General features: G+C 39.0%; 1 protein-coding gene across 1 annotated transcript in view; it reads left to right on the forward strand.

Annotated features, from left to right (window-relative positions):
* med12 (mediator complex subunit 12) overlaps positions 1-24,683 on the forward strand; it is a gene marked incomplete at its 5' end in the record, with an annotated part of 32,467 nt that extends 7,784 nt beyond the window's left edge. The window contains 33 exon segments of the mRNA XM_037675201.1: positions 824-955; positions 1,042-1,168; positions 1,349-1,578; positions 1,655-1,714; positions 1,802-1,975; positions 4,807-4,951; positions 5,792-5,910; positions 7,592-7,735; positions 7,840-8,003; positions 10,564-10,695; positions 10,835-11,062; positions 11,145-11,289; positions 12,878-12,998; positions 13,732-13,842; positions 13,935-14,036; positions 14,247-14,383; positions 15,469-15,648; positions 15,908-15,979; positions 16,070-16,233; positions 16,376-16,537; positions 16,629-16,830; positions 16,973-17,082; positions 17,520-17,655; positions 19,622-19,771; positions 19,875-20,240; positions 20,338-20,461; positions 21,631-21,815; positions 21,917-21,982; positions 22,147-22,355; positions 22,463-22,643; positions 23,098-23,301; positions 24,244-24,325; positions 24,417-24,683. Of these exon segments, the coding sequence (XP_037531129.1) occupies positions 824-955; positions 1,042-1,168; positions 1,349-1,578; positions 1,655-1,714; positions 1,802-1,975; positions 4,807-4,951; positions 5,792-5,910; positions 7,592-7,735; positions 7,840-8,003; positions 10,564-10,695; positions 10,835-11,062; positions 11,145-11,289; positions 12,878-12,998; positions 13,732-13,842; positions 13,935-14,036; positions 14,247-14,383; positions 15,469-15,648; positions 15,908-15,979; positions 16,070-16,233; positions 16,376-16,537; positions 16,629-16,830; positions 16,973-17,082; positions 17,520-17,655; positions 19,622-19,771; positions 19,875-20,240; positions 20,338-20,461; positions 21,631-21,815; positions 21,917-21,982; positions 22,147-22,355; positions 22,463-22,643; positions 23,098-23,301; positions 24,244-24,325; positions 24,417-24,454 (4,902 nt within the window).
* Between the last annotated feature and the right edge of the window lie 73 nt (positions 24,684-24,756).

Here is a 24,756-nt window from a genome sequence, read left to right on the forward strand (position 1 = left end):
TATAGTTTACCCTGCAGGAGATATTTATCAGTACAACAGTAGAAAATAATAAAAAAAAGGCATATGAATTAAAAATTACAATGAAAATCATATTAAAAAAAAAAAAAAAAACCCAGCTACATTACAAAGTGATGTAAAAAACTTAAAACAGGGACGTGTCTGTGTTGGTTTATGCCATGAACTTAGCAGATGTTTACAGCCATTTATTTATTTATTTTTCATTTAATTCATTCATTTAAAAGAAACAAAATAAAACCATCAAAAAGAAAAAAACATGGAATGAAAAGAGTGCAGAAAGAAGAAACAAATTCTTATCTGCCCCTTATTTAAAAAATAAAATAAATTTAGACAAACCGTCACTTAAATTAATCACGTTAATATCCACATTAAAGATAGGAATAATTAAAAAACAATGTTTTGTGTTAGCAGGATTTAATTCTAACTTTATCCAACATTAATAAAACTTACCTCAAGTTGCCTTTTTGGACATGCACGCATATATTTGTACAAATTGTACTTGAGAGGAGATTATTACAGCCTCGTATAAAATCAATAATGATGATGATATCGGAAAGATATCGGTATCGGCTCTTATCCAGATTTAGGTATCGTGATTGACAAAAAAAAAGTGGATCGGTGCCTCCCTAGTCATAGCACACATCACCTGAATGAGCTGAACGTTTTGATATGCGATGGCTAAAGTAGCACAAAGTTTGCAGAAGTAGTTAAATAGCTAAAACCATGAGAAAAACAAACAGTAAAACAAAAGAGACACAAAAGTATTCTTTTCTGAGTTCTCCTCTCAATCCCTGTTTGTGTTCAGATGTCACCAGACGACGACGCTGTGGTCACCCTGCTCTGTGAGTGGGCCGTGTGCTGCAAGCGGTCTGGCAGACACAGGGCCATGGTGGTGGCCAAACTGCTGGAGAAGAGACAGGCTGAGATAGAAGCAGAGGTATGCTTCCCACCACCCCCTGTTCAATGTTTTTATTTGTTTCCAGTTCACTTCATGTTGTCTGCCTGGCGTCTGTTGCTCTGCAGAGGTGCGGTGAGTCGGAGGTGGTGGACGAGAAAGGCTCGGTGTCGTCCGGCTCCCTCTCGGCTGCCACGCTGCCCGTCTTTCAGGACGTACTGCTGCAGTTCCTCGATACGCAGGCACCAACACTCAGTGAGTCTTATTTCCATCATTTCTAAAATGTGTCACAGTTGATCTCGGTATAATATTTGAACAAACTTTAACTACTTTTGTCTGATTTAATTACCGGTACCAGTCATATATTTATTCTAAAGGTCTTAGCAGGGGAGCGCAGTTATTAAATGATTTAAATCCTTTTCTGCTCCTTTAAAGCGGAGCCTGGAAATGAAAGTGAGCGAATAGAGTTCTCCAACCTGGTCCTTCTGTTCTGTGAGCTCATTCGCCACGACGTCTTTTCCCACAACATCTACATGTGCACGCTGATTTCCCGCGGCGACCTGGCTTCTGACTCCCACCTGCCGCGGCCACGTTCCCCGAGTGACGAGCCCTCCGATGAATCGGAGCGCAAAGAGCAGGATGCAGGCAGCAGTGTCAAAATGGAGGCACGTTGGAGGCATTTGCTGTTGTTGCGTAACACTTCAGTGTTAAAATAGTAACATGAAGTTATTTATCCAGCAGGATACTGGCCTGTCTGAGTCCATGGAAATCGATCACAACTCCAGTGCTAATTTTGACGAGGTAGACGAAGCATAATTTGTTTACAATTACTGATTTTTTTTTCATGTCTGCATGCTTGAGGTATTCTCAGACTGTCCTTCTCTGCAGATGTTCTCACCTCCGATGCACTGTGAGTCCAAGGGGAGCCCCTCCCCCGAGAAGCCCGCTCAGGACCAGGACAGCAAGGCCAGCTGTAAGGACAAGGGCACGGACCCTGCCTTCCCTCAACTGTACGACCAACCGCGACACATTCAGTATGCTACTCACTTCCCCATTCCACAGGTAAGAACACCTCACAGACACGATTTGGAGAAATTTTGGATCAATTTTCTAATTAAGTGCATGTTGTTTAATATATTTTAAATTAATTTCTTATTTTAAAGCAGCTCAAAATCATCAAAAATGCTCAAAACCGTCCAGTTTAATTCACGATGCTGTGTTTTAATTTAACAATCGATGTGAGGGATAAATTAAATCCTTCTGAGACTTATAAGTCTATAAATAATTTATCAATCTATAATAATAGGCACATAATTTATGGCAGAAGCTCAACCTGCCTCACTCGGGCTGTTGATGCTCCACTGGTTAATCTTTGAATGGTAATTGGGTAAAGATACAATCTTAATCTGTTTTAAGAATATCTAGCAGCTTGAATTTCTGCTTTGTGAAGTCAAACACGAACTCAAGTCTATCAACGTTTTAATAATTTATCCTAAATTATTTTATGTTTGTGATGCTGTTTTGTTTTTCGATTAGCTTTTCCAGTTTTTGCACTTAAAGACAAAATCAAAACTACAATTTTATATTTAACACACACACAAAAAAAATCAAAACTGGGTGTTTATTTTTATTAAAGTAAGAATAAAGGAACACGGCAAATGCAATTTATATGTGAAGTCATAAACATAAATACCAATAAGTGAATCTGACAACACTTGAGTAGATTTCAATCATCTAATAAACAAAATGTCTTGCTGCCACTCAGAATCTGTGCATCAGCTAAAAGACCCTAAAGTTCAAATACACGTATAGTTATTAAAAAATATATAGTTTTCCTTTGAATACCATCATCGGGCTGAAAGCTGTGGGACTTATTCGAAAGGATCATTATTAATGTTATTGTTAATATTTATGTGGGGGTGGCCTCGAAATTAAAAAATAAATAAAATTAGACCCCTGAGCAAATATTGTTGGTGACCCCTACATGGAATAAAAGATGTAAAAAATAAAGGAGCCATAAAGTTTTGACAGAATCTCTTCTATTTTTAACAGATGCCACACCTTCATTAACTTTCCTAAACTAACAATGGCATTTTATCTTTTTACACATTTCCAATTTCAGTCTTAAATATTTAAACATGAAATACACACAGAGTGCAACCTTTATTTTGGGGTGTCAAAAACTTTCATCTGTGGGCCAAAACTATCAAGATGAAAGGACTCATGGGCCATAAAAATGTGAATTGAACTCTCAACGTGAACAATATTTTTGAGAAAGGACAAAAGTTTATTAATAGTGGTGGAGAAAGAGTTTTAAATTGGTATAGATCCAAAACATTAAAAGCCTCTTAGGTCGTTTTCACACTAGATTGTCTGGTATACTCTGTTCGGTTCGGGACCAATATTCATGAGCTTTTGTTTACATTTGAGCTGGTGCGTTTGCATTCACACTGCACTGTGCAGTCGAGTCAACCTGTTGAACCAACCTATTCCCCCGCTCGCCTGTGGGGGCGCTGCACCAAGAACTACTGAAAGAAACAACACAGAAACCTCTGAAGACACGTCTTCTTCTTCTTCTGTAAATAAAAATAAAAACGAAGTGGCACCAAGTTTTAGCAGTTTTAGGAGTTATATTTTGTCATTTTTCAAAAATGGACTTAGCATGAGCAGAAGATGAGACAGAAGAACATGGAGAATATTGTTTTTCTACACAAGGCAGCTGACGGCTCCATATAAGGTAAGAGCAATGCGTGTTTGTTTACCCTGAGGAGCGTGTCACGGTCTGTTTACATTCACACTGTACTCGAACCGCGCTGGAGTTCGCTTCTACCGGACCGAGACTTAGGTTTTAGCCCGGGCCAGAGTTCGCCTTTTTGTTCCGTGACAAAGAGTTCGATGGCGCGTTCACACCTCCCTAAACGAGCCGGACTTTCAAGGAAAACGAGCTAAAGTTCGATTAAAGCGGACTAAACAGGGCTAGTGTGAATGCACCCTTAAACACTAAGCTTATATGTTTTATTTAAAATGATTTGATTTATTTGATTTGTTGGGTCTATGTTTGTTATTTTCTTGTATTTTGAAAGTTCATCTTAGTCTGTTCTCAGCAACAAAAGTGTAATTTGATTAAGTGTCCTTTTAAAAGGGGGTCGATCAGCCTTTTGGACCATGGACAGTCCAAAAGGCTGATCAAAATTCTGAAAAATTGTCCAGCTGTCAATCGCTACAACAGATTCATAGAAGGTTTGATAAAGTTGATCAACTCGTATGCAGATGATACCACATTATATTAATTTAAAAATGTCCCTCTTAATTATTTTATGAACTGCAATATTTAGCCAAATTTTATGAATCATTATCCAAAAGTCATTTCTGGTAGAAATCAGTAAAGGTTTTTGGTGTTTTGTACCATGAAGTAAAACTTAAAATATTATAGCCAAAGGTTTGTATTTTGATTAATATTGCTCATTTTGAGAAGATTGTTTTTCATCTGTTTTGCTGTTAAACCTCAACATTATATAAAAAAGGATTACTAACTAATTTGCAGAAAGGCTGCATCAACCAATACTATTCTTAAACTACAGCTGTGGGCCACACAAAATCACTCCAAGGGCCGCAAATGGCCCCCAGGCCACATTTTGGACACCTGTTCTGCAAGAAGACAGGTGATCTCAGTTGGATTTAAGCAAAAACATTTTTGATTTTTTAAATTAATCATTTTAAAAGTTTGTGCTCAGCTCTAAAACAAAGAGATTTTATTTTATGAAATAACCTTCAAGTGGAAAGGTATTCTTTTAAAACATGTTCTTCCTGTTTTCTTTGGATGGTTCCGTCTGTGATACTCGGGGTGATTGGGTGCATCTGGTTTACGTGGATCGTTTTGTTTACGTCTCCAGGAGGAAAGTGCCAGTCATGAATGCAACCAGCGTCTAGTCGTCCTCTACGGCGTGGGCAAACTGAGAGATGAGGCGCGACACACTATCAAGAAAATTACAAAAGACATCTTGAAGGTGCTCAACCGCAAAAGCACAGCAGAAACAGGTAGCCCAAGTCTCAGCTGTGTCACCTTCTGACTGATGGATTTCCCATTTGCTTGTTTTATAGCTGAGCTGTGCACGTGCAGTTCATCTTGTCCCCATGATTTTATTTACTTTCCATCCTCTAGAATGAAAATCCAGGCTGGGGAATTGCTCTAAAGTTTCATATGTGATCACCTTTTTATTGTCTGCGTGGGTCCCCCCTGCATCTGTTTGTGGATTATTCTGTTTATCACCTCAAAAATATTGTTTTGCCAGACAGCAAAGTGGAAAGCAGAGGCTTTATGATGTTTGCAAAACTGTGTTCACATGTAGGCTCATGTTGTCCTGAATTTCACTCCAGCTGCTCCTCCTCCTCGCTCTCCTCTTTCAGTGTGTGAAATTTAGATCAGCTGTCTTTTGACCTTCTAAAAAAAAAAAAAGCTTCATTTTCTTCATTAACCCTGGAGGGGGGAGGGGGTTGTGTCTATCTTCTTTCCACTCAATTTCTATGCTAATGGCTTTCATCTGTTCACAGCCACATCATTTCTGATACAAGTGACCTTATTAAGGTGATTTAAGGATTTCACAGTTAGCAGATTCACAGATTGGACCGTTCTGTGGCACATTCCTTTAAGCTCATGATGACTCTCGTCTCTCAACCGTGTTTCATGTAAATGAAAAGCACCACTTTCTTTTTTGTTGAAGTGCCTTTTTTATAGCAGCACTTTTTGCAGAGAAGTTTCAAAACGATGACAGACCAACCACTTAAGAAGATTTCACAGCTGGCTTATTTGATTGACAGCACACCGCCGACCATTATGAGTTGCTTTTTCCTAATCTCCTCTTCTTCCTGCACGCACAGGAGGAGAGGAAGGCCAAAAGAGAAAGAGGAGTAAGCCAGAGGCCTTTCCCACTGCAGAAGACATCTTCTCTAAATTCCAGCACCTCTCCCACTTTGATCAGCACCAAGTCACCTCCCAGGTTGGAAAATAAAGCCTAATTTGTTGTTTTTTCATAGGATATTGTAACCAGATGAAGGTTAATTCATGAAAACATTGCAAATTGACATTGAATTGGTCTAAAGTTTGAATGGAGAAAGGGTTCAAGTCACCTTAAAACCTAACTAAAGAAATTGCATTTTCTGCACAAATCCAGTGTGAATGCTGTGAAATGACTGCTGAAGTTTGCTTAAGAAGCTGAAAGTAAGTTGTAAAAGCTAAAGGAAGTAGAACACTAGCTAAAGCTAAAAGAAGCAAAACACTAGCTAAATCTAAAAGAAGAACACTAACTAAAAGCTAAAGGAAGAAGAGCACTAGCTAAAAGCTAAAAAAGACATAACACTAGCTAAAGCTAAATGAAACGGAACACTAGCTAAAGATAAAAAGGCAGAACACTAGCTAAAGCTAATGAAGCAGAACACTAGCTAAGGCTAAAAGAAGCAGAACACTAGCTAGGCTAAAAGAAGCAGAACACTAGCTAAAGCTAAAAGAAGCAGAACACTAGCTAAAGCTAAAAGAAGCAGAACACTAGCTAAAGCTCAAGGAAGCAGAACACTAAAAAAAGCAATAATAAGCACACTGCTAGCTAATAATTAAAAAAAAAGGCTAGCCAAAAATGAAAGTAGCTAAACTATCTAAAAGCATAAAAAGGCTAGCTAAAAAGTAAAGGGCTAGCTTGAAGCTAAAAGTAACAAAATGCTGACTAAAAGCTAAAAATGGCCCAAGCAGAAAGAATGATGTGTAACTGAGATTTTCCATGGGGAAGCCATTTCTAAATAAAGTTTAATATTTTGAGAAGTATCAAAAGCTATAAAAACCAAAAATTGTAGCATTACATTCCTGAATGAGCCAAATGTTTTGATATATGAACGGCTAAACAGCACAATGTATGCAGAAGTAACTAGATTGCATAAAGTGTAGAGGAATAAAACAAACAGGAAAAAAACTGTGTGAATGCTGAATCAGCAAACAGTACATATTGTGAATGCAGTCTTTTAGAGCACATTATATATAATATATATATAATTTGGGCTTCAAAATGGCAAAATATATGGCACATAATAAAATTTCATTTGATTTATATACATTCACAGGTTCATGTAAAGATGATAGCAATCCTATAGAAGTCCTGTCTTCAGAAAACTAATGCAAGATGCAGAGACCGACAGCCATTCAGTGCTTTTTAGCATTTTTAATCCATTTTTAAGTATAATCTTCCTGCAGTAATCTATCCGAGCTGTGGGCATATTTGTGTTAAAGGCATTATGTTCTGTTTTTGGGTGCATACCTGTTTTTCCTATGCTCATGTTGGCTGTTTATAAAGGTTTTCAGAAATATCCAGTCTAACTTTATTTCTGCCTTTTGGTGTTTGTGCTATGCTTTGTTCAAAACTCTTAGGCTGTAACTTTATATTTTACAAACCAGCTTGTTTACGGTAACTATTCATCATGCGCTTCCCACAAAACATTTTCTTTTCAGTAGGCCTTTTATTTATAACCCAACCCGTCAACTCACTCTGTTTTGAAAATCACAATAATGTGTTATTTTTTTATCCTTTTTGTAGAGCTTGAGAAAACGAACATTAAGGTTCAAAGAATGAGCACACTTGTTTCTTTGTGTACATAATTTGTCAAACTTATTTCCGTTATCGATTTTGTGTGCAGGTGTCCAGAAATGTTCTGGAGCAAATCACCAGCTTTGCCTTAGGGATGTCCTACCACCTGCCTCTCGTCCAGCACATTCAGTTCATCTTCGACCTCATGGAGTACTCGCTGAACATTAGTGGCCTCATCGACTTTGCTATTCAGGTGCCAAACCTCTCAAAGTCAACAATGGTCAAATCAGATAAACCTCTTTTTAGTCTTGAATTTGTTGTGCGTGCGTAGTGAAGCTTTTATTCTTTGTTTCGCAGCTTCTGAACGAGTTAAGTCTGGTGGAAGCCGAGCTGCTGCTGAAGTCGTCCAGCCTGGTGGGCAGCTACACTACCAGCTTGTGTCTGTGCATCGTGGCCGTGCTGAGGAGATACCACTCCTGTTTTATTCTCAACCCAGAGCAGACAGCACAAGTTTTTGATGGGTATATCTAAAATTCAATTTTTTTTTCTGATTATTTTGTAACAATGTGCTAACATTTGTATGCTCCCAGTGTAGTTTGCCTATCAGTGAACAGAAAGGGGAGGTTTAATACAACCGCAAACGGATGTTAGTGGGGTTAAGGCTTCAATTACACTTTTAATTAAAGTAGTAAAAAAAGATGTTTGGCGTTGTTAAAGAAACTGATAAAGAAAGTAATTGGCAGTTTGCACTTCTTCCACAAACTTGTTCTGCTGACTTTCGTTAGCAAATTTATTTCATGGGGATGTTGATGAGAGAAAATCATTCATGAGCACAGCATCCCTAGAATATGAAAAGTACCTTTATGTGACCTTGTAGATTAGTCATAACCATAACAAAAAAAAGCTGATGTGCTGTACAGGATGGTTTTTTTTTTTTTCTGTTTTTTTTTTTTTGTGATGCTATAATTGCCAGCCAAGAAACATTATTTTTTAATGATAAATTTATAGAATATAGCATAATAATTAGTAATCCTTAGAGGTGGTAGATAGAGGATTATATGATGTTTGGCTGAAGTAAAGTAAGATTTATGCTGAATTTTTGCCACCGCTTTAATTTACGACAGTCTTTCAAGTTACCTAAAAAAAAAAAAAAAGAATAAGGAAGATATCCTGATGCATGCTCAATAATCCAGGTAGAAAAATCCAAAAAAGTTCAATCTGGTCCTCTGGACATTCAAAAAAACAAAACAAAGCAAAAAAATGTAGAAACGTTTCGTCTCTCATCCGAGAGACTTCCTCAGTCACCTCAGACTGTATTCAGCTCAGTCTCTTAAATAGTAAGAGACTGAGCTGAATACAGCTCCTCAGACTGAGGAAGTCTCTCGGATGAGACGAAACGTTTCTACATTTTTTTTTGCTTTGTTTTGTTTTTTGTTTTTTTGAATGTCCGGAGGACCAGATTGAACTTTTTTGGAATAAGGAAGATGTTAGTAGCAGCAATGTTTTTGCACAGAACAGTGTTTAAAGACTGGCAAAAAATTTAAAATAAGAAAACTTTTTCAAGAAGCAAACATGGTCACTGTGTCAGGCATGATGTGCAAACCTGATTCAGCTGCAGCCTGTTGGCGTTTGTACAGCAGCGTTATATTTTGGTACCGTTTTGTGTGAACACAGTGAATGAAGTAATCAGGTACATTCAATTCAATTGAATTCAAAAATACTTGATTAATCCCAAAGGGAAATTAAATGTAGTTCATCAACCTGGTTTCATTAAAGAGTTGTTCTAGAAGCTGATGGCTGTAGGCAGGAGGGATCTCTTGTAGCGGTCTTTCTTAGAGCAGGTCTGAGGAAACTGGCTGCAGATGTAGATCTGGCTCTACTTGGACTTGGTGGATTTCTCAGTCTTCTTGGGCAGCAGTACCACCTGACTCTTGGGCAGAACTCCTCCCTGAATGATGGCCACTACTCCCAGCAGCTTTTCAGCTTCTTGTCATTGCGGACAGCCAGCTTTAGGTGTCGGAATGATCCTGGTCTTCTTCTAGTCACGAGCTGCATTTCTCACCAGCTCCAGGATCTCGGCGGTCAGGTACTCGAGCACCTCCGCCAGGTAGATGAGGATGCGTCCATGGCACCTCCTTTTTTAACTCATTTGTGATTTGGGGCTGTAGTTGAGGTATTATTTGAGCTTTTGAGATGTTAATCAGCTGCTCCCAATTGTAAAAACCACATTGTTGTCATGGTTACGCATCATAACAAATGTCCAAAAGCAATAAGGTTTCAGTAAAAATCCTTCAAGCTGCACAGCATCTGATATCAGAGGAAACATCCATCCATCCATTATCTTTACCCATTTATTCTAGTTTGGGTCACGGGGGTCGCTGGTGCCCATGTCCAGCAATCACTGTGCGAGGGGCGGGGGACACCCTGGACGGGTCACAAGGACACATAGAGACAAACGAGACAAACAACCATTCACTCTCTCACTCACACCTAGGGACAATTTAGAGTTACCAATCAGCCTAACATGCATGTTTTTGGTCTGTGGGAGGAAACTGGAGCACCCGGAGAAAACCCACGCATGCACGGAGAGAACATGCAAACTCCACCCAGAAAGGCCCCTGGACCGGGGTTTGAACCAAGGACCTGCTCGCTGAGAGGCAGCAGCTCTACCAGTTGCGCCACCGTGCTGCCCTCAGAGGAATTATCATCCAAAAAAAGCGATTTACAGCCAGAAAAAAGAGGAATTAAAGTTTTCAAAAGCAACATCCCACAATGAAAATAAACAGAGCTGCTCCAACATCAGCCACCTTTAGCGGCGCAATTCTAGAACTTGTCAATGACAATGCAGACTTGGGATTGGGACTTGGGATGGCATGTATTCTAATTTGCATTATCTTGGTAGGTAGTAACATTTTCCGAGAAGGTACCTGTATTTTTTCTTATTTTTAGTCTTTGTTATAACGCTACATGAGCCAGCTCCTGGTTTCAGCACCTCATTTAGCTCACAGGTGTCTTTTATAAGAAAAAACAGGTGATGCTTTGTGTTGCTGATGGAGCTGTAAGGTGTTAATTTCTCAACAGGTTACGAATTGTGGTGAAGTCGGGTGTGAACCCGGCAGACTGCTCCTCTGCTGAACGCTGCATCTTGGCTTACCTTTATGACCTCTACACTTCCTGCAATCACCTCAAAAACAAATTTGGAGAGATTTTTAGGTAGGAAAAAAAATCATTAGTGATTGTAATCATTATTTCTCTTAAAAATATATATCCTCACAGTAAAGCCCTTTTTGACCAGTCTGTCTGGTACAGATTGTTTGAAGAGTAATTTCTGTTCACCTCTTTGTGCTCGCAGTGAGTTCTGCTCCAAAGTAAAAAACTCCATCTACTGCAATACCGACCCATCGGATTCAAACATGCTTTGGGATTCTGAATTCATGAACGAGGCTATTGCCAACCCCTCAGCCCACAACTTCAACCACTCTATGGTGGGCAAAATCCTCAACGACAGCCCAGCCAACCGCTACAGCTTTGTGTGTAACGTTCTCATGGATGTTTGCGTGGACTACAGAGACCCTGAGAGGTGAAACAGCTGAGTTATGATTCTGCTTCATATGACTGTGTTTTGTTGGGCTATTGTTTCATGGTGGGTTCTGTATTTTCAGGGTGAATGATATTGGGATCCTGTGTGCGGAGCTGACGGCATATTGTCGCTCCCTAAGCGCCGAGTGGCTCGGCATTCTCAAAGCTCTTTGCTGCTCCTCTAACAACGGCAACTGTGGCTTCAATGATTTGCTGTGTAATGTAGATGTAAGTTTTTTTTAGTTTATCTGAGGTCTTTATGTGGCACGGAAATTAATTCTCTTATATAGAAGTCTGTACTTTTCTATAACCTTCAGTTTGTCTCCTAGTCAATTTTTTTTTTTTTTTAATTTCACATAGTTTTTTGTTACAGTAATTTTAACTAGAGAAATTGCATTTCCTGAGAAAATGCAGCGTGAATGCTCATTGTTGAAGAACTTGCTGAAAAACAGCTGAAATTAGCTTAAAAAAACAACATGCTGAATTGTAGCTTGAATGGAAGAACAAGATTTAATTGACAGAAGAAAGCAGAAAGAACACATTTGCTGAATTAAGTATAAATTTGTAGAAATTAGCACAAAAACTAGGAAATTGGCACAAAAAATATCTGAAATTAGTAATAAAAAAAATTGCTAAAAAGTAGCTGAAGAGGCAAAAAGAAGCTTAAACTACTGGAAAGAGCTGAAATGAGCTTAAAAAATTGTTGAATTAGCTGAAAAGGCTAAAATTAGCATAAAATAGATAAATAATAGCTGAAATAGCAGGAAAAAGCTGAAGCTAGCAGAAAAAAGCTGAAAGGAGCATATCAAGCTAAAATTACCATAAAGAAGCTAATGAGGTTGAAAGTAGCAACAATTACCTTGTAAAACTTGAATTTATCTGAAAACAACTGAAATTAGCTAAAAATGCTAAAAAGGTAGCTGAAAAGTTAGAACAAGCTTAAATTAGCAGAAGCAGAAAGAACACGTTTGCCCAAATAAGCTTAGCACATTGGTAACAGTTTCTGTTTTAAATGTGCTATATAAATAAATCTGACTTGACTTAAAGAAGCAGAAATGAGCACAAAAAGTGGAAATCGGCAAAAAGCAGCTGAAAAGTACCGGTAGCTAAAAAAGTCAAGTCAAGTCATATTTATTTATAGAGCACAATTTAAAACAGATAGACTGTTATCAAAGTGCTTAACACAAAAAATCAGAAAGAAGCTTAAATTACCAGGAGGAAGTGGAGAGAACAGATTTTTGCTGAATTAAGCTGAAAAAAGTCTAAATGAGTGCAAAAAATGTGAAATTATCTGGTAGTTGAAAAGACTAAAATTAGCAGAAACCATTAAATAGTAGCTGAAATAGCAGAAAAGGCTGAATTTTGCTGAAAGGAGCATAAGATGCTGAAATTAGCAGAAATAAGTTAGAAGAAGAGCAAAAAATATTCTAGTTAGCAGAAAGAACCTGGAAGGAGCACAAAATAGCTGAAATTATCTGAAAGTGGCTAAAAAAAAAAAAAGTTAAAATTTGCACAAAGAAGCTGAACCAGAGCAAAATGTGAATGGAGCAGTGAAAGGTAAATATTTGAATGATTTAAAATTAGCTCAGTTCATTTCCTATGAGGAAAAAGTGACAGAAAAGGCTAAATATTTCAAAAATACCAAAAGTCATAGCAGGATTGTTGTAAAAGAGCTGAACGCTTTGATATAATTTGTTGAAATAGCTTCAAAACTGCGGGATGAGAATTGCATCGAAAAACATAATGGATCACAATAGTGTGAATGCTTCACGAACATTCACACAGTAAATTAGATTTGTGCACTTTTGTCCCTCAGGTTAGTGATCTGTCCTTCCATGATTCCCTGGCGACCTTTGTAGCCATTCTCATCGCCAGACAGTGTTTGCTCCTTGAAGACCTGGTTCGCTGTGTGGCCATTCCCTCACTTCTCAATGCAGGTAAGTGTTGTGATGTAGTACTTCTTTTGGTAACAATTTACACCAAGTCTTTGCTTCTGGAAACACTAATTAGACTAAAGCAAAGGAAACCCAAACTGGTGGTTAATTTCCCTTTAATGTCTCGTTCATTCATACACCTATTAGCAAAGAAAAATCTCATTGCCTCTAACAAAACCTCCCTTTTTTATTCTGATTAATAAAACATTAAATGTTACGTATCGGGTCAGATCATAGGAATAATCAGCATAATAATATATTACTTCCAGCGCTGCATTATGTTTGGTCAGGGTTCATAAAGCCTTGCTGCAGTCCTTCTTTCCCCATGTTGGAGAGAAATTCTCGTTCAGTTTCAGTTGTTTTGTTGGGTTTGGCTCTTTTTATAAAAGTACACCTGCTGAACTGCCAACAGCTCTTACTGGTGGTAAATATTGCTCTTTTTCTCACAAAAACATCAAAATGAAAATGAGAAATTCTATTCTGAGACAGGTCCATTAAGGACAAGGTTTAAATTTAAATAAATCCGTCACATTAAATCAGGAATTGGGTCAATTTTGGTAAAAAATTAAAGAAGTCAGCTATTCCTTGATTTGTCTTGACTGCTACATAACTTACTATTTTGTTTAAAAATTTGTCAAAGCGTTTTTTTCTCAAAACTGTTGCTTTGTCAGTAATCTGAAGAAATGCTGTTTAAATTAATCCAAGTTGTTTTGTTTTTTTTAATCTCAACTCTCAGCCTGCAGTGAGCAAGACTCTGAGCCCGGAGCAAGACTCACCTGCAGAATCCTGTTGCATCTGTTCAAGACACCGCAGCGTAATCCTGTGCCACAAGATGGCGTCAAGTCAGGTAGTGAACACATCTGCTAACTTTTAATTATTTTCTTTCACGATGATTTGTTGGCTGCTGGTCCATAAGTGTGTTTTACGACTTTCCATCAGTTGGAATTCGTTCGTCTTGTGACCGTCACCTTCTTGCTGCATCGCAGAACAGCATCGTCGTCGGAGCAGTTTTTGCTGTTCTTAAAGCCGTATTCATGCTGGGTATGATGAATCTTTTACTCTTTTGCTGTGAGCTTTAGCTTTGAGGACATCGTCCAACTAAATGTGGTTTCAAATTAGACCTTAATCAGGATTAAACGTTGAACAGTTTGGTTCAGTCAAAACTCTTTTGATTCATTCGGCCTTGAAGTAGATGATGCAGGAAACTAAATCAATGAGTCTGGATGTATTTGTTCGTCCATGCTGTTGCAGGTGATGCTGAGCTAAGAGGCTCCGGTCTGTCGCATCCTTCTGGCCTAGATGAAATATCTGAAGGCCACAACGTCTCCATAGAAACAGCCAGCCTGGATGTTTATGCAAAGTATGTCCTGAAGACGATCTGCCAGCAGGTGAGGACAAATCTCAAATGAAATAAATAGATCGTCCACCACCACAGGTGGTAAAATCAGTTTGTGGTATGGGAAAGATAAAAATAAAACATTGGAACTTCTGTATAGATATGTACCGTACTTTCCACCGTACAGTCCAAATATGTCTAATCAAGTGGGGAAAAAACATGAATAAGTCACTTCACTGTATAAGTTGCATCTTTTATGCATCACCGCTGACCATCCGGAAACGAGGGCCGTTGTTGTGCCAAAAATCGATTGGCTGCCAAATAGCGGACGTGGGAGCGTGCACGGAATTAATTTACAATTAATTAATAATAATTGAACAAGATTAACACTTAAAAACAATTTGTTTGCTTGACTTTATATCAAAGGTGTGTCTCAGTTGAACTTTTCCTTAATAAATGCACTTTAATGGTCAAATCAGCTGCATTTCACCTGGGCGTCGCGGCTAAATGCAGCTGATTTTGACGTTTGCTCCAGGAGTGCTGGAGCGAGACAAATGTGGCTTGGTATGGCAAGCCAAGTGTCTCATTAATAGCCACTTTTACCTGTTAATGGGACACTTGGCTTGCCATATCACTCAAGGGCCCTCTAGCGGCTGAAAATGGTAGTGTTCTATATTTTCTCTGTCTGAATGAATGAAAACGTCAGATCTCAGCCAAAAATTGGGTTATAAATATGGGAAAAAACATAAATAAGTCACTTTGCCATATAAGTTGCAGGGCATGCAAATTTATGAAAAAAGGTGCATATTAAACGGCGAAAAGTACAGTATATACAAAACACTAAGGCGAAACACCAACGAGAATATTTGCTGAACCACATTTCTAGATAATAGCTAGGAGTTTTTGACATGCCTTGAGGCATTGTGAAAATTTAGCCACAATTTCCTAATTATAGCTTTGGCATGTGCACTTTGATGCGTTTGCAAAAATAACCTTTTGCCCTTTTTTTTCTCCACCAAATCCAGTTTTAGTTGTACTTATTTTGCATGACTGAGTTTAAAACTCAGTCTGAAACTTAGAGGAGTCATATTTGCTGCTTTTTCCCCCCTGGCTGAACATCTTGTTGTGTTCTTGTAGGAATGGGTTGGAGAACGGTGCCTGAAGTCTCTCTCGGAGGACAGCAGTGCTCTCCAGGACCCAGTGCTGGTAAACATTCAAGCCCAACGGCTCCTGCAGCTTATCTGTTATCCTCACCGCCAGCTGGATAGTGATGACGGTGACAATCCTCAAAGGCAGCGCATCAAACGTATCCTTCAGGTACAGAATATTCACATTAGGTCCTATCTGAATTTTACATTCACGTTTGTTAGATTTTAGGAATGATCTGTTCATTTTGGCTTTGGTAAATAATTCCTTTAATCTGCTGCTTGTTGTTTTTAAATGGTCCAGTGGAGTTTTACTGCCCCCTCCTGGATAAATTCATTGTTTTATGTTATGAGCATCCATAACTGGAAATGTTGTGCAAATTTGGATTGCTTAAAATAAATCATTAACCTTTACTTTGTCCTTGTTGTAGAATATGGACCAATGGACGATGAGACAGTCGTCTCTGGAGCTGCAGCTGATGATCAAACAGAGCACAAACAATGTAAATCTTACTGGTTGCTGTTGCCAAAGTATCGTTCATTTAATTCATTCTTTTTTCAAAAAAAATAAAATTATTTTTTTTTTATTTTAGGAGCTCTACTCTCTCTTGGAGAACATTGCTAAGGCCACTATAGAGGTTTTTCAAAAATCAGCAGAGATGAACTCCAGTAACCCCTCAGGGAATGGAGCAGCGGTCCAAGGGGGCTCTGCATCCAATACAAACAGCACTACAAGCAAGATTAAACCTATTTTAAGGTGTGTTTGTTAAAATATTTGGTTTACACCTCTTATAAAATTTTCTAAAATTCTGTGTCTTCTAAAATCAAGTCGGTAATGTTTTACACTTCTTGTAACTCTGAGTTCGGTGATACTAAAGTCTTTCTTTTCTGATGTCCAGCGCTTCAGAGCGATCAGGTGTTTGGCTGGTGGCTCCACTGATAGCCAAACTGCCCACGTCAGTTCAGGGCCATGTGCTGAAGGCAGCTGGGGAGGAACTGGAGAAAGGACAGCACCTCGGCTCTTCCTCTCGCAAAGAAAGGGACCGGCAGAAACAAAAAAGGTGACAACTTACATTTCTTTGATACTAACACCGATTAAAGATTTTGATTCTAGTAGTTTCAGTTGATCATTGTGTTTTTTTTCTGCTGCAGCATGTCTCTGCTGAGCCAGCAGCCGTTCCTGTCTTTGGTGCTGACCTGCTTAAAGGGACAGGATGAACAGAGGGAGGGCCTTCTCACCTCCCTTTATAGCCAAGTGCAGCAGATCGTCACCAACTGGAGAGAAGATCAGTACCAGGATGACTGCAAGGCAAAGCAAATGATGCACGAGGCCCTGAAACTACGGCTGAATCTTGTAAGCAGCTTTCAGCAGCATAGCTGGATGTACAGTGCAGGATCTCAAGCGATGAGTAACTGTAGCTTGTCACACAGAATTAACACGGCTTTTGTCTGAATCTGACCTCTTGAAGTAAAAAAATATATATTTTCCCAATAAGGTCGGTGGCATGTTTGACACGGTGCAGCGGAGCACCCAGCAAACCACTGAGTGGGCGGTTCTGCTCCTCGACATCATCAGCAGTGGAACAGTAGACATGCAGTCCAATAAGTGAGTGTTGATTACAGAGAACCCCCAAAGACAAATAAATTTGTTGTTACCCTTACAGCTCATTGATACAATGATTAATTTATCTAGAAAAGTAATTCAAATTCATGCTAATGTCCAGTTTATATCTGCATGTCTTTAGTATGTCATAGAGGCTCCACTAGTTGCAGAAAATTTAAAAAATCCGACTGGAATTCACCAAACTGCATGTTGACAATAACCAAAGTTTCTGGGACTGAGACCAAACTGGAGCTTTTTTATTCCTGTCACATCAGTTGATGTTTTTAAAATGTATTATTATTGTCGAAGGGCACCAACTAATTCATCTGAGTCTGGGCGTCATGTGATTGTATGTGCACTGGATTCATTTTTATTATTGCCACAAGTTTCATATTTGCAGTACACTCTGATTTGTGTCATTTTTACTCTCTGTTCAACAGTGAGCTCTTCACAACTGTGCTGGACATGCTAAGTGTGCTAATAAATGGCACACTGGCTGCTGACATGTCCAGTATTTCTCAGGGCAGCATGGAGGAGAATAAGAGAGCTTACATGAACCTGGTCAAGAAGCTCAGGGTAAGAGCAACACACAAGTCTAGATATGTCACTAATAGTATAATAATAATAATAATAATAAAGTAATAAAATAAAGTGTCGTCATCATTGTATGTTCTCATACAAAGACAAAATTGGCTCTCTGCGTTTAACTCATCGCACCTGGGATACACCCAGGTGGAGCAGTGGGCAGCTATGTAAGCTGCCCAGGGAGCAATTCGGGATTGCTCAGAGAGCCCACGAGATGTGCAATGACCGGGGATTGAACCCAGGACCTTCGGGTCCCTACACCATCTCAGCCACATAATTGTGTGAATGTTTATGAAGCATTCGCACAACTGTGATTCAGTTTTCTTCTGTACGTTTTTCGACACGATTCCTGTCCCGCAGTTTTCAAGCTATTTCAACAAATCATAAATCAAAACATTCACATCACAGGACAATCCTGCTACGACTTTTGGTATTGGTGCAACTTTAGCTTTTTGAAATATTTAGCCTTTTCTGCCATTTTTTTCTCATAGAAAATTAATTGAGCTCATTTTAATCCTTCAAATCTTTAGATCTGTTTATAACTTTTTCACAATTTGTTCCGGTTCAGTTTCTTTCAGCTTCCTTGCGCAAATTAAAACTGTTTTTCAGCTGCTTTCAGCTGCTCTGTGCTCCTTTCAGATTATTTCTGCTAACTATAATGTTTTGGGCTTCTTCTAACATCTTTCTGCCAATTTCAGCTTGTTATGCTCCTTTCAGCTTATATCTGCAAGTTTCAGCTTTTCTACTATTTAGGCTACTATTTAGCTGTTTTTATGCTAATTTAAGCTTTTTCAACTAATTCTGAATTTTGGCACCGGTTTCAACTTTTTTCAGCCTAAATTCTTCAAAAATGTGCTCTCTCCACATCCTCATGGTAATTTAAGCTTCTTTCTGCCTTTTTTAGCTACTTTTCAGCAGGATTTTTCTCAGCTTTTTTCAGATTTCCACTTTTTTGTGCTCCTTTCTGCTCCTTTCAGCAAACATGTTCTTTCTGTTTTCTTATGCTAATTTAAGCTTGTTCTACATTTGCAGCTACCTTTTTAGAAAAAATTCACCTAATTTTAGCTGTTTTCAGCTTCATGCAAGTATTTTGTGGTAATTTCTGCTACTTTCAGCCTAATTAACTTTACATCAATTTCAGTTTGTTGTGCTCCTTTCAGATTTGTTTCTGCTAGTTTTATATCTGCTATTTCGGCTATTTAGCTGTTCTATGCAAGTTTTAGCTTTTTCAGTTAATTTTACATTTTTAGCTTATTTTAGCTCTTTCCACTTCCTTCTAGGACGTTAAGCTTCTTACTGCCTTTTCAGCTGTTTTTTTTTTTTGTTTGTTGCCAATTTCAGCATTTTTTTTAAAGCTAATTTCCTTTTTTTGTGTTCATTTCTGCTTATTCAAACCTAATTCAGCAAATATGTATTTGTTCTACTTTCTTCTGCTAATTTAGGTTTGTTCTTTCATTTCAGCCACATTTCAGCATGTTTTTAGCTAATTTCAGCTGTTTTTCAGCAAGATCTTCTGCAATAAGCATTCACACTGCATTTTTACAGGAAATGCAATTTCTCTAGTTTTAAAGTTGGAGTCATATAGTTGGGTTTATAGAGCGTTTCCATGGGCTTCAAAAATGTCGCGTATGATCAAATGTTTTAACTTCACTGATATAATCTGCATGCCAAAACAGGAAAACCTTATGTTCCTGCTCAATATTTCACAGATAAAAAGAACTGATTAGACTGAAGTGAAGAAGTTGCACCATCACCTAGAGTGCAAAAGACTTGTTGCAATTATATAACAAATGTAATCTTGGCATATAAATAAGAATTAAAGTATTTTCTGTTCAAAGGCAGCTAAAACAACAGTATTGAATATCTACTTGTAGAAACAAGGCAGGAAACAATGGTCTAGTTTTTCTTTTTTTTACAACTTTAAAATAATTTTCCTGTTTGTTATTTATTTATACAGAAAGAGCTCGGAGATCGGCAGTCTGAAAGTTTGGAAAAGGTTCGCCAGCTGCTGCCGCTGCCCAAGCAAACACGTGACGTCATTACCTGCGAACCTCAAGGCTCACTAATAGATACAAAGGGTAACAAGATTGCAGGCTTTGAGAAGGAGGTAAACCCTTTCCTCTGTGTCAGTTGTGGGGATTGGAAATGTTTTTGTTATGCTTAAAAGTACTAAAGAGGTTTGGTCAACAGTTCTTCCTATGCTCCATCAGGGTCTTCAAGTGTCAACCAAACAAAAGATTTCTCCGTGGGACGTCTTCGAGGGTCTAAAACACTCTGCGCCCCTTTCCTGGGGCTGGTTTGGAACCGTGCGCGTAGATCGAAAGATTGCCAAGTTTGAGGAGCAGCAGCGTTTCCTGCTTTACCACACCCACCTGAAGCCCAAACCTCGCAGCTATTACCTGGAGCCTCTCCCCCTGCCCCCTGAGGAAGATGAGCCTCTGACCCCTCTCCCCAAGGAGCCAGAGAACATCATAACGGAGGCAGTGAAAGTGGAGAAGAAGCCTTCCGAGTCGAACAAGAAAAAGAAAAAGGAAAGTATTCCAAGGAAAAAGAAATCTTCATCTACCAACACAGAGGTTGGTTCTCTTTAAAGGTTTAGTTTAAATGATGATGCAGTTTTATATTTTTACAATGATTTTTAGATGTCTTAGATAATTGACTTTTCTTTGATAGGACCCTCGTGTCACCCACTCGATTAATATGGGGCCTGAACTGGGGAACCCATATGGTGGCAGGGCACCCCCCTACAACGCACAGTCCATGGTCATGCACACTCAGAACCAACCCCTGCCTCCAGGTCAGCCCACAGAATACAGTCATCGAAATTATGGTTGCTCAATATATCGCAAAGTAATCATCATATCAGCGTTCTAGAATTGCGCCGCTCAAGGTGGCTGCATGTAGGATTAGCTGTTACTTTCATTCTGGGATATTGCATTTGAAAACTTTATTTCCTCTTGATTGGCTTTTTTTGGATGATTACTTCCTCTGGTATTGGATGCTGTGCAGCTGAAAACCATTTTACTTTTGGACATTTGTTATGAAACGTAACCATGACAACAAGATGGTTTTTACAACCAGGAGAAGCTGATTTAACATCTCCAAGCTCAAATGTTACCTCAAATACAACCCCAAATGAGTTGTAAAGGAGACGCCGTGGATGCATCTCAGTCTACCTGGCGGAGATTCTCGAGTGACTGACTGCAGAGAACCTGGAAGTGGCAGGAAACGTGGCTCATGACAATAAGTCAAGTCTTATTTATTTGTATAGCACATTTAAAACAGGAACCGATTTAAAACAAGACCAGGATCATCCCCCGACACCTGCAGCTGACTGTCTGCAATGATGAGGAGCTCAACAAGCTGCTGAGAGGAGTGATCATCGCTCAGGGAGGAGTTCTGCCCAAGGTGGTCCTGCTGCCCAGGAGGACCAAGAGGTCCGCTGGGTCTGGGTGGACGGATCGACATCTGCAGCCAGTTTCTTCAGATCCGATGCGGGACAGACTGCTGCAGATCCTTCCTGCCCACAGCTATCAGCATCTATAACAACTCTTAATGAAACCAGGACGATGAGCTACAACATTTAATTTCCCTTTGGGAAATTAAAGTATTTTGAATTGAATATCACTGAGCACAATGTCAGTATTGCAAAAAACTGCTTGGACTACAAGAAATCATAGTCCATCATATTTGAAGTACTCTGCATTTAGTCTGCATGCTTAAATGATAAATTTAGTCGTAACAGAATCTCTGGTCTTTTTTCCCCACGCCTGGTTTAGATGATGAGGATTGAGGAAAATATAGGTGTATTGCAATGGATATCATCTTAGATTTAAATAATTTTGCATATCACGGGTTTTTCTAATATTGTGCAGCTCTAATCATAATTTATGCTGTTGTGGTGCTTTGTAAGAATCTCCCTGACTGACGCTGCAACGTTTCAATGATTATTTGGTTTTCCAACAGGTGGTCCAGGTTTAGAGCCTCCGTGCAGACCTGGCCGTATCACTCAGATGAACAAAATGTCCCTTCGACCCAACTATCCACCCATCATGGGTGGTTTGGCAGTGCATGACAAGCCGTACCAAACGCCCTACAAGCCCACCATGCCTCAGGGCCAGAACCCGCGGCAGCTGTTAAGTTTCAGACTGGTGAGTTGGTCAGGCATTACAATGGTGCTTCAGTCTTCCTAAATTCAGTCTTTTTAGAACCACTTTTACAGAAATCTAATTTAGTTTATCATTTCTTTTAGCAGAATCAGGGGCAGATCAGACAAATGCCACACAACCAAACATACTCTGCAATGCCAGCACACCAGGTTTGTATATTTTGTTTATATGCTTCTTTAAATTATTCATTGGAAATATTTACCAGATTATTTTCCAAGTAATTTGTCTTTCATGCCTGGTCTGGATTTAGACCTGAGAAATAAAGCTGTATCTCCTTCTCTGTCTTTGTTTTAATGATCAACTCTGTTCTCAGGGCTATACCACGTATGCAACCATGCAGCCGCATCCTTCCCAAGGTGGTAGTATAGCTCCCTCCCTCTATGGAAACACAAATATACCGAGCACCCATCCTGGACCCAACCCAGCTGTGATGGATCCTCTGAGGCCAATGCACCAGAGGCCCAGTGGTTACGTCCACCAGCAGGCTCCAGGCTATGCACACAACATGCCAAACACACAAAGGTCAGTGTTGCACTTCAAGCCGATTTATCTCTTAAAGGCACTTTACTATTTTATACCAGGACATTTTATTTGATACCTGCTTCCTTCTTTTGTCTTGTAAACTTTAGGTTTACCCACCAGCCCCTCAATCAGAATCCTGTCATTCATGGACTCAGCCACATGGGACCTCAGGGGGTCTATCCAGGCTTGAGGCCCAATCAGATGCTGGCAGATCAACAACAGCAACAGCAGCAACAGCAACAAGCAGCACAGCAACAGCAATTTTACCTCAGACAAGCAGCACTCAGAGTATGTGATTGATTATTCGTGTACCCGAGTGTTTAATTTAAATTATTGTTTAAGAGTTCATCTAAAAGGTAAAGTAGTCTTTGATACACACATACCTGCTTTCAATGATTTGAACTTTTCTTTCAAAGCAAGGATGAGAAGTTAATGAAGCAAAATAATTCCAGTGAAAGCAGCGGGACAAGATTTTGATTATCAAAAAATAAAAAAATAAAAATTTAAATATATATATATATATATATATAAGTATCCACTTCACCTACTCTCAGATCTCATGTTAATGAGATTTATGAAGGCTAAATTAATTCTTACAAAGTTTGTGTCAAAGAGTTTGACAGGAAAGTTAAATTTCATGTAAGATTAAGGTTTAGTCTGTAGAGGAGGGCATCTGGGTGGGAAGCTCAAGATTTTTGGCAACTGATCTTTCCCGCCTGATAATTGCTTTGTCTTCTCACAGCAGCAACAGGCTCAAGTTCAGCAACAACAGCAACAACAACAGCAACAACAGCAGCAGCAGCAGCAACAAGTTCAGCAGCAACAGGTTGCTCCTCAACAGCAGGTTCCACAGCAGCAGCAGCAGCAGGTTTCAGCTGTTCCCCCTCCAGGACAAACGCAGAACCAGGGCCTGAACATGCAGCCACTGCCCCCCCAGCAACCCATGGTGAGTCTAATCCAGAAGGTGGTCTTTGGTAGATGTACTGAAGTTTTCAACAGCCTGGATTACAACCCTGAATACAATTACAGATTTTTTTATTTTTTTTTTAACTGTAGTTTTTTCACTTGTGTTGATTGCTTCAAATATATTTTAGATCTTTTGTGTTTTGTTTCAAATGGTCATAACTAGGGATGCACAATATAGTTTTTTTGGCTGATATCTGATATGCCAATATGTTAAAACTTATTTGGCTGATAAACGATACCAATACCGATATTTTTTCCCCCTACACCTACTTTCAGAGACTACATAGCTTTCTCTGCTGTGGAATTAAAATACTAAATTATTTGTCAATTTGGCCTGATACCAAATGCAGATGCCAAAAGGGGGGCTGAAAATGATGTAACACTTCAACTTGGATTATGATGTCGTCTCCCTTCCCCTGCAGAATGTCTGCGTCTCTATGTGCGTTTTTTTTTTTTTTTTTTTCCCCAATATCAGCCATCTCTCCTCGGCCAGGAAGTGAGAGTTTGATAGGATTTTTTTTGCCTTCAAACCCTATACGTGTCACTTTCACTACTTTTATCTGTCTAAACAGGTCTCACTTGTAAATTAGTCTTCGAGGCTCAATGTGATTTATCTGTGTAAATAAAGATTGAATTAATGTTTTATGTCAAATTTATTCATGGTATTTACTCTCTAAAACAATGACAACACTCAGTCATACAAAAACAGCGCCTTTTATATCGGTGAGTTATTTTGATGGAATGGCCGATATTTAACTTTATCGCTAATAATGGCCGATACTGATACCATGCCGATAATATCGTGCATCCCCTAGTCATAACATAAAATTTTGGGAATGAATCTTAAACGTCTCTGCTGTGCGTCATGAATAGATCAGCACCACTGAGTAGTGTGTAATACTGTGCACATCTTTGTTTTCAGTTTCCCCGACAGGGAATGCAGCAGACTCAGCAGCAGCAACAAACTGCAGCTCTGGTCAGGCAGCTGCAACAACAACTTTCAAGTAAGTCAGAACCCAGTTCCTTTCATTTAGAATAAATTGTCATCGTTTTCAAGGGCCAAACTTTTTAAACAATCCTTTCTTTCTTTTTCAGATTCACAGCCAGGACAGGGCGCTGCACCTTATTATTGATTGTGTTTGTTTATAGTCATGTGGGACGGCCACCATCTGTAGATCATGTTGAAGGTGGAAGACATAAAGGACCACCAAACCGTGATCATAATTAATCAAACTTTGACCATAATTAATTTAAAAAAATACTAAGACTTCAGATGTGTAATTTTGGATTGGTAGGAGAGAGGACCTGATTTGAAGTAAACATGTAGTTGTTAATCTTGGAAAATGTTTAAAACAAAAAAACTACGACAAATTATGAGAATGCTTCTTTTTTTTTTTTTTCCTTCAATTTGTACATTTTTTTCTCAGTTTTGTGT

The sequence above is a fragment of the Nematolebias whitei genome, chromosome 4, assembly GCF_014905685.2.
Source record: "Nematolebias whitei isolate Nwh7 chromosome 4, NemWhi1, whole genome shotgun sequence".
NCBI classification, from domain to species: Eukaryota; Metazoa; Chordata; class Actinopteri; order Cyprinodontiformes; family Rivulidae; genus Nematolebias; species Nematolebias whitei.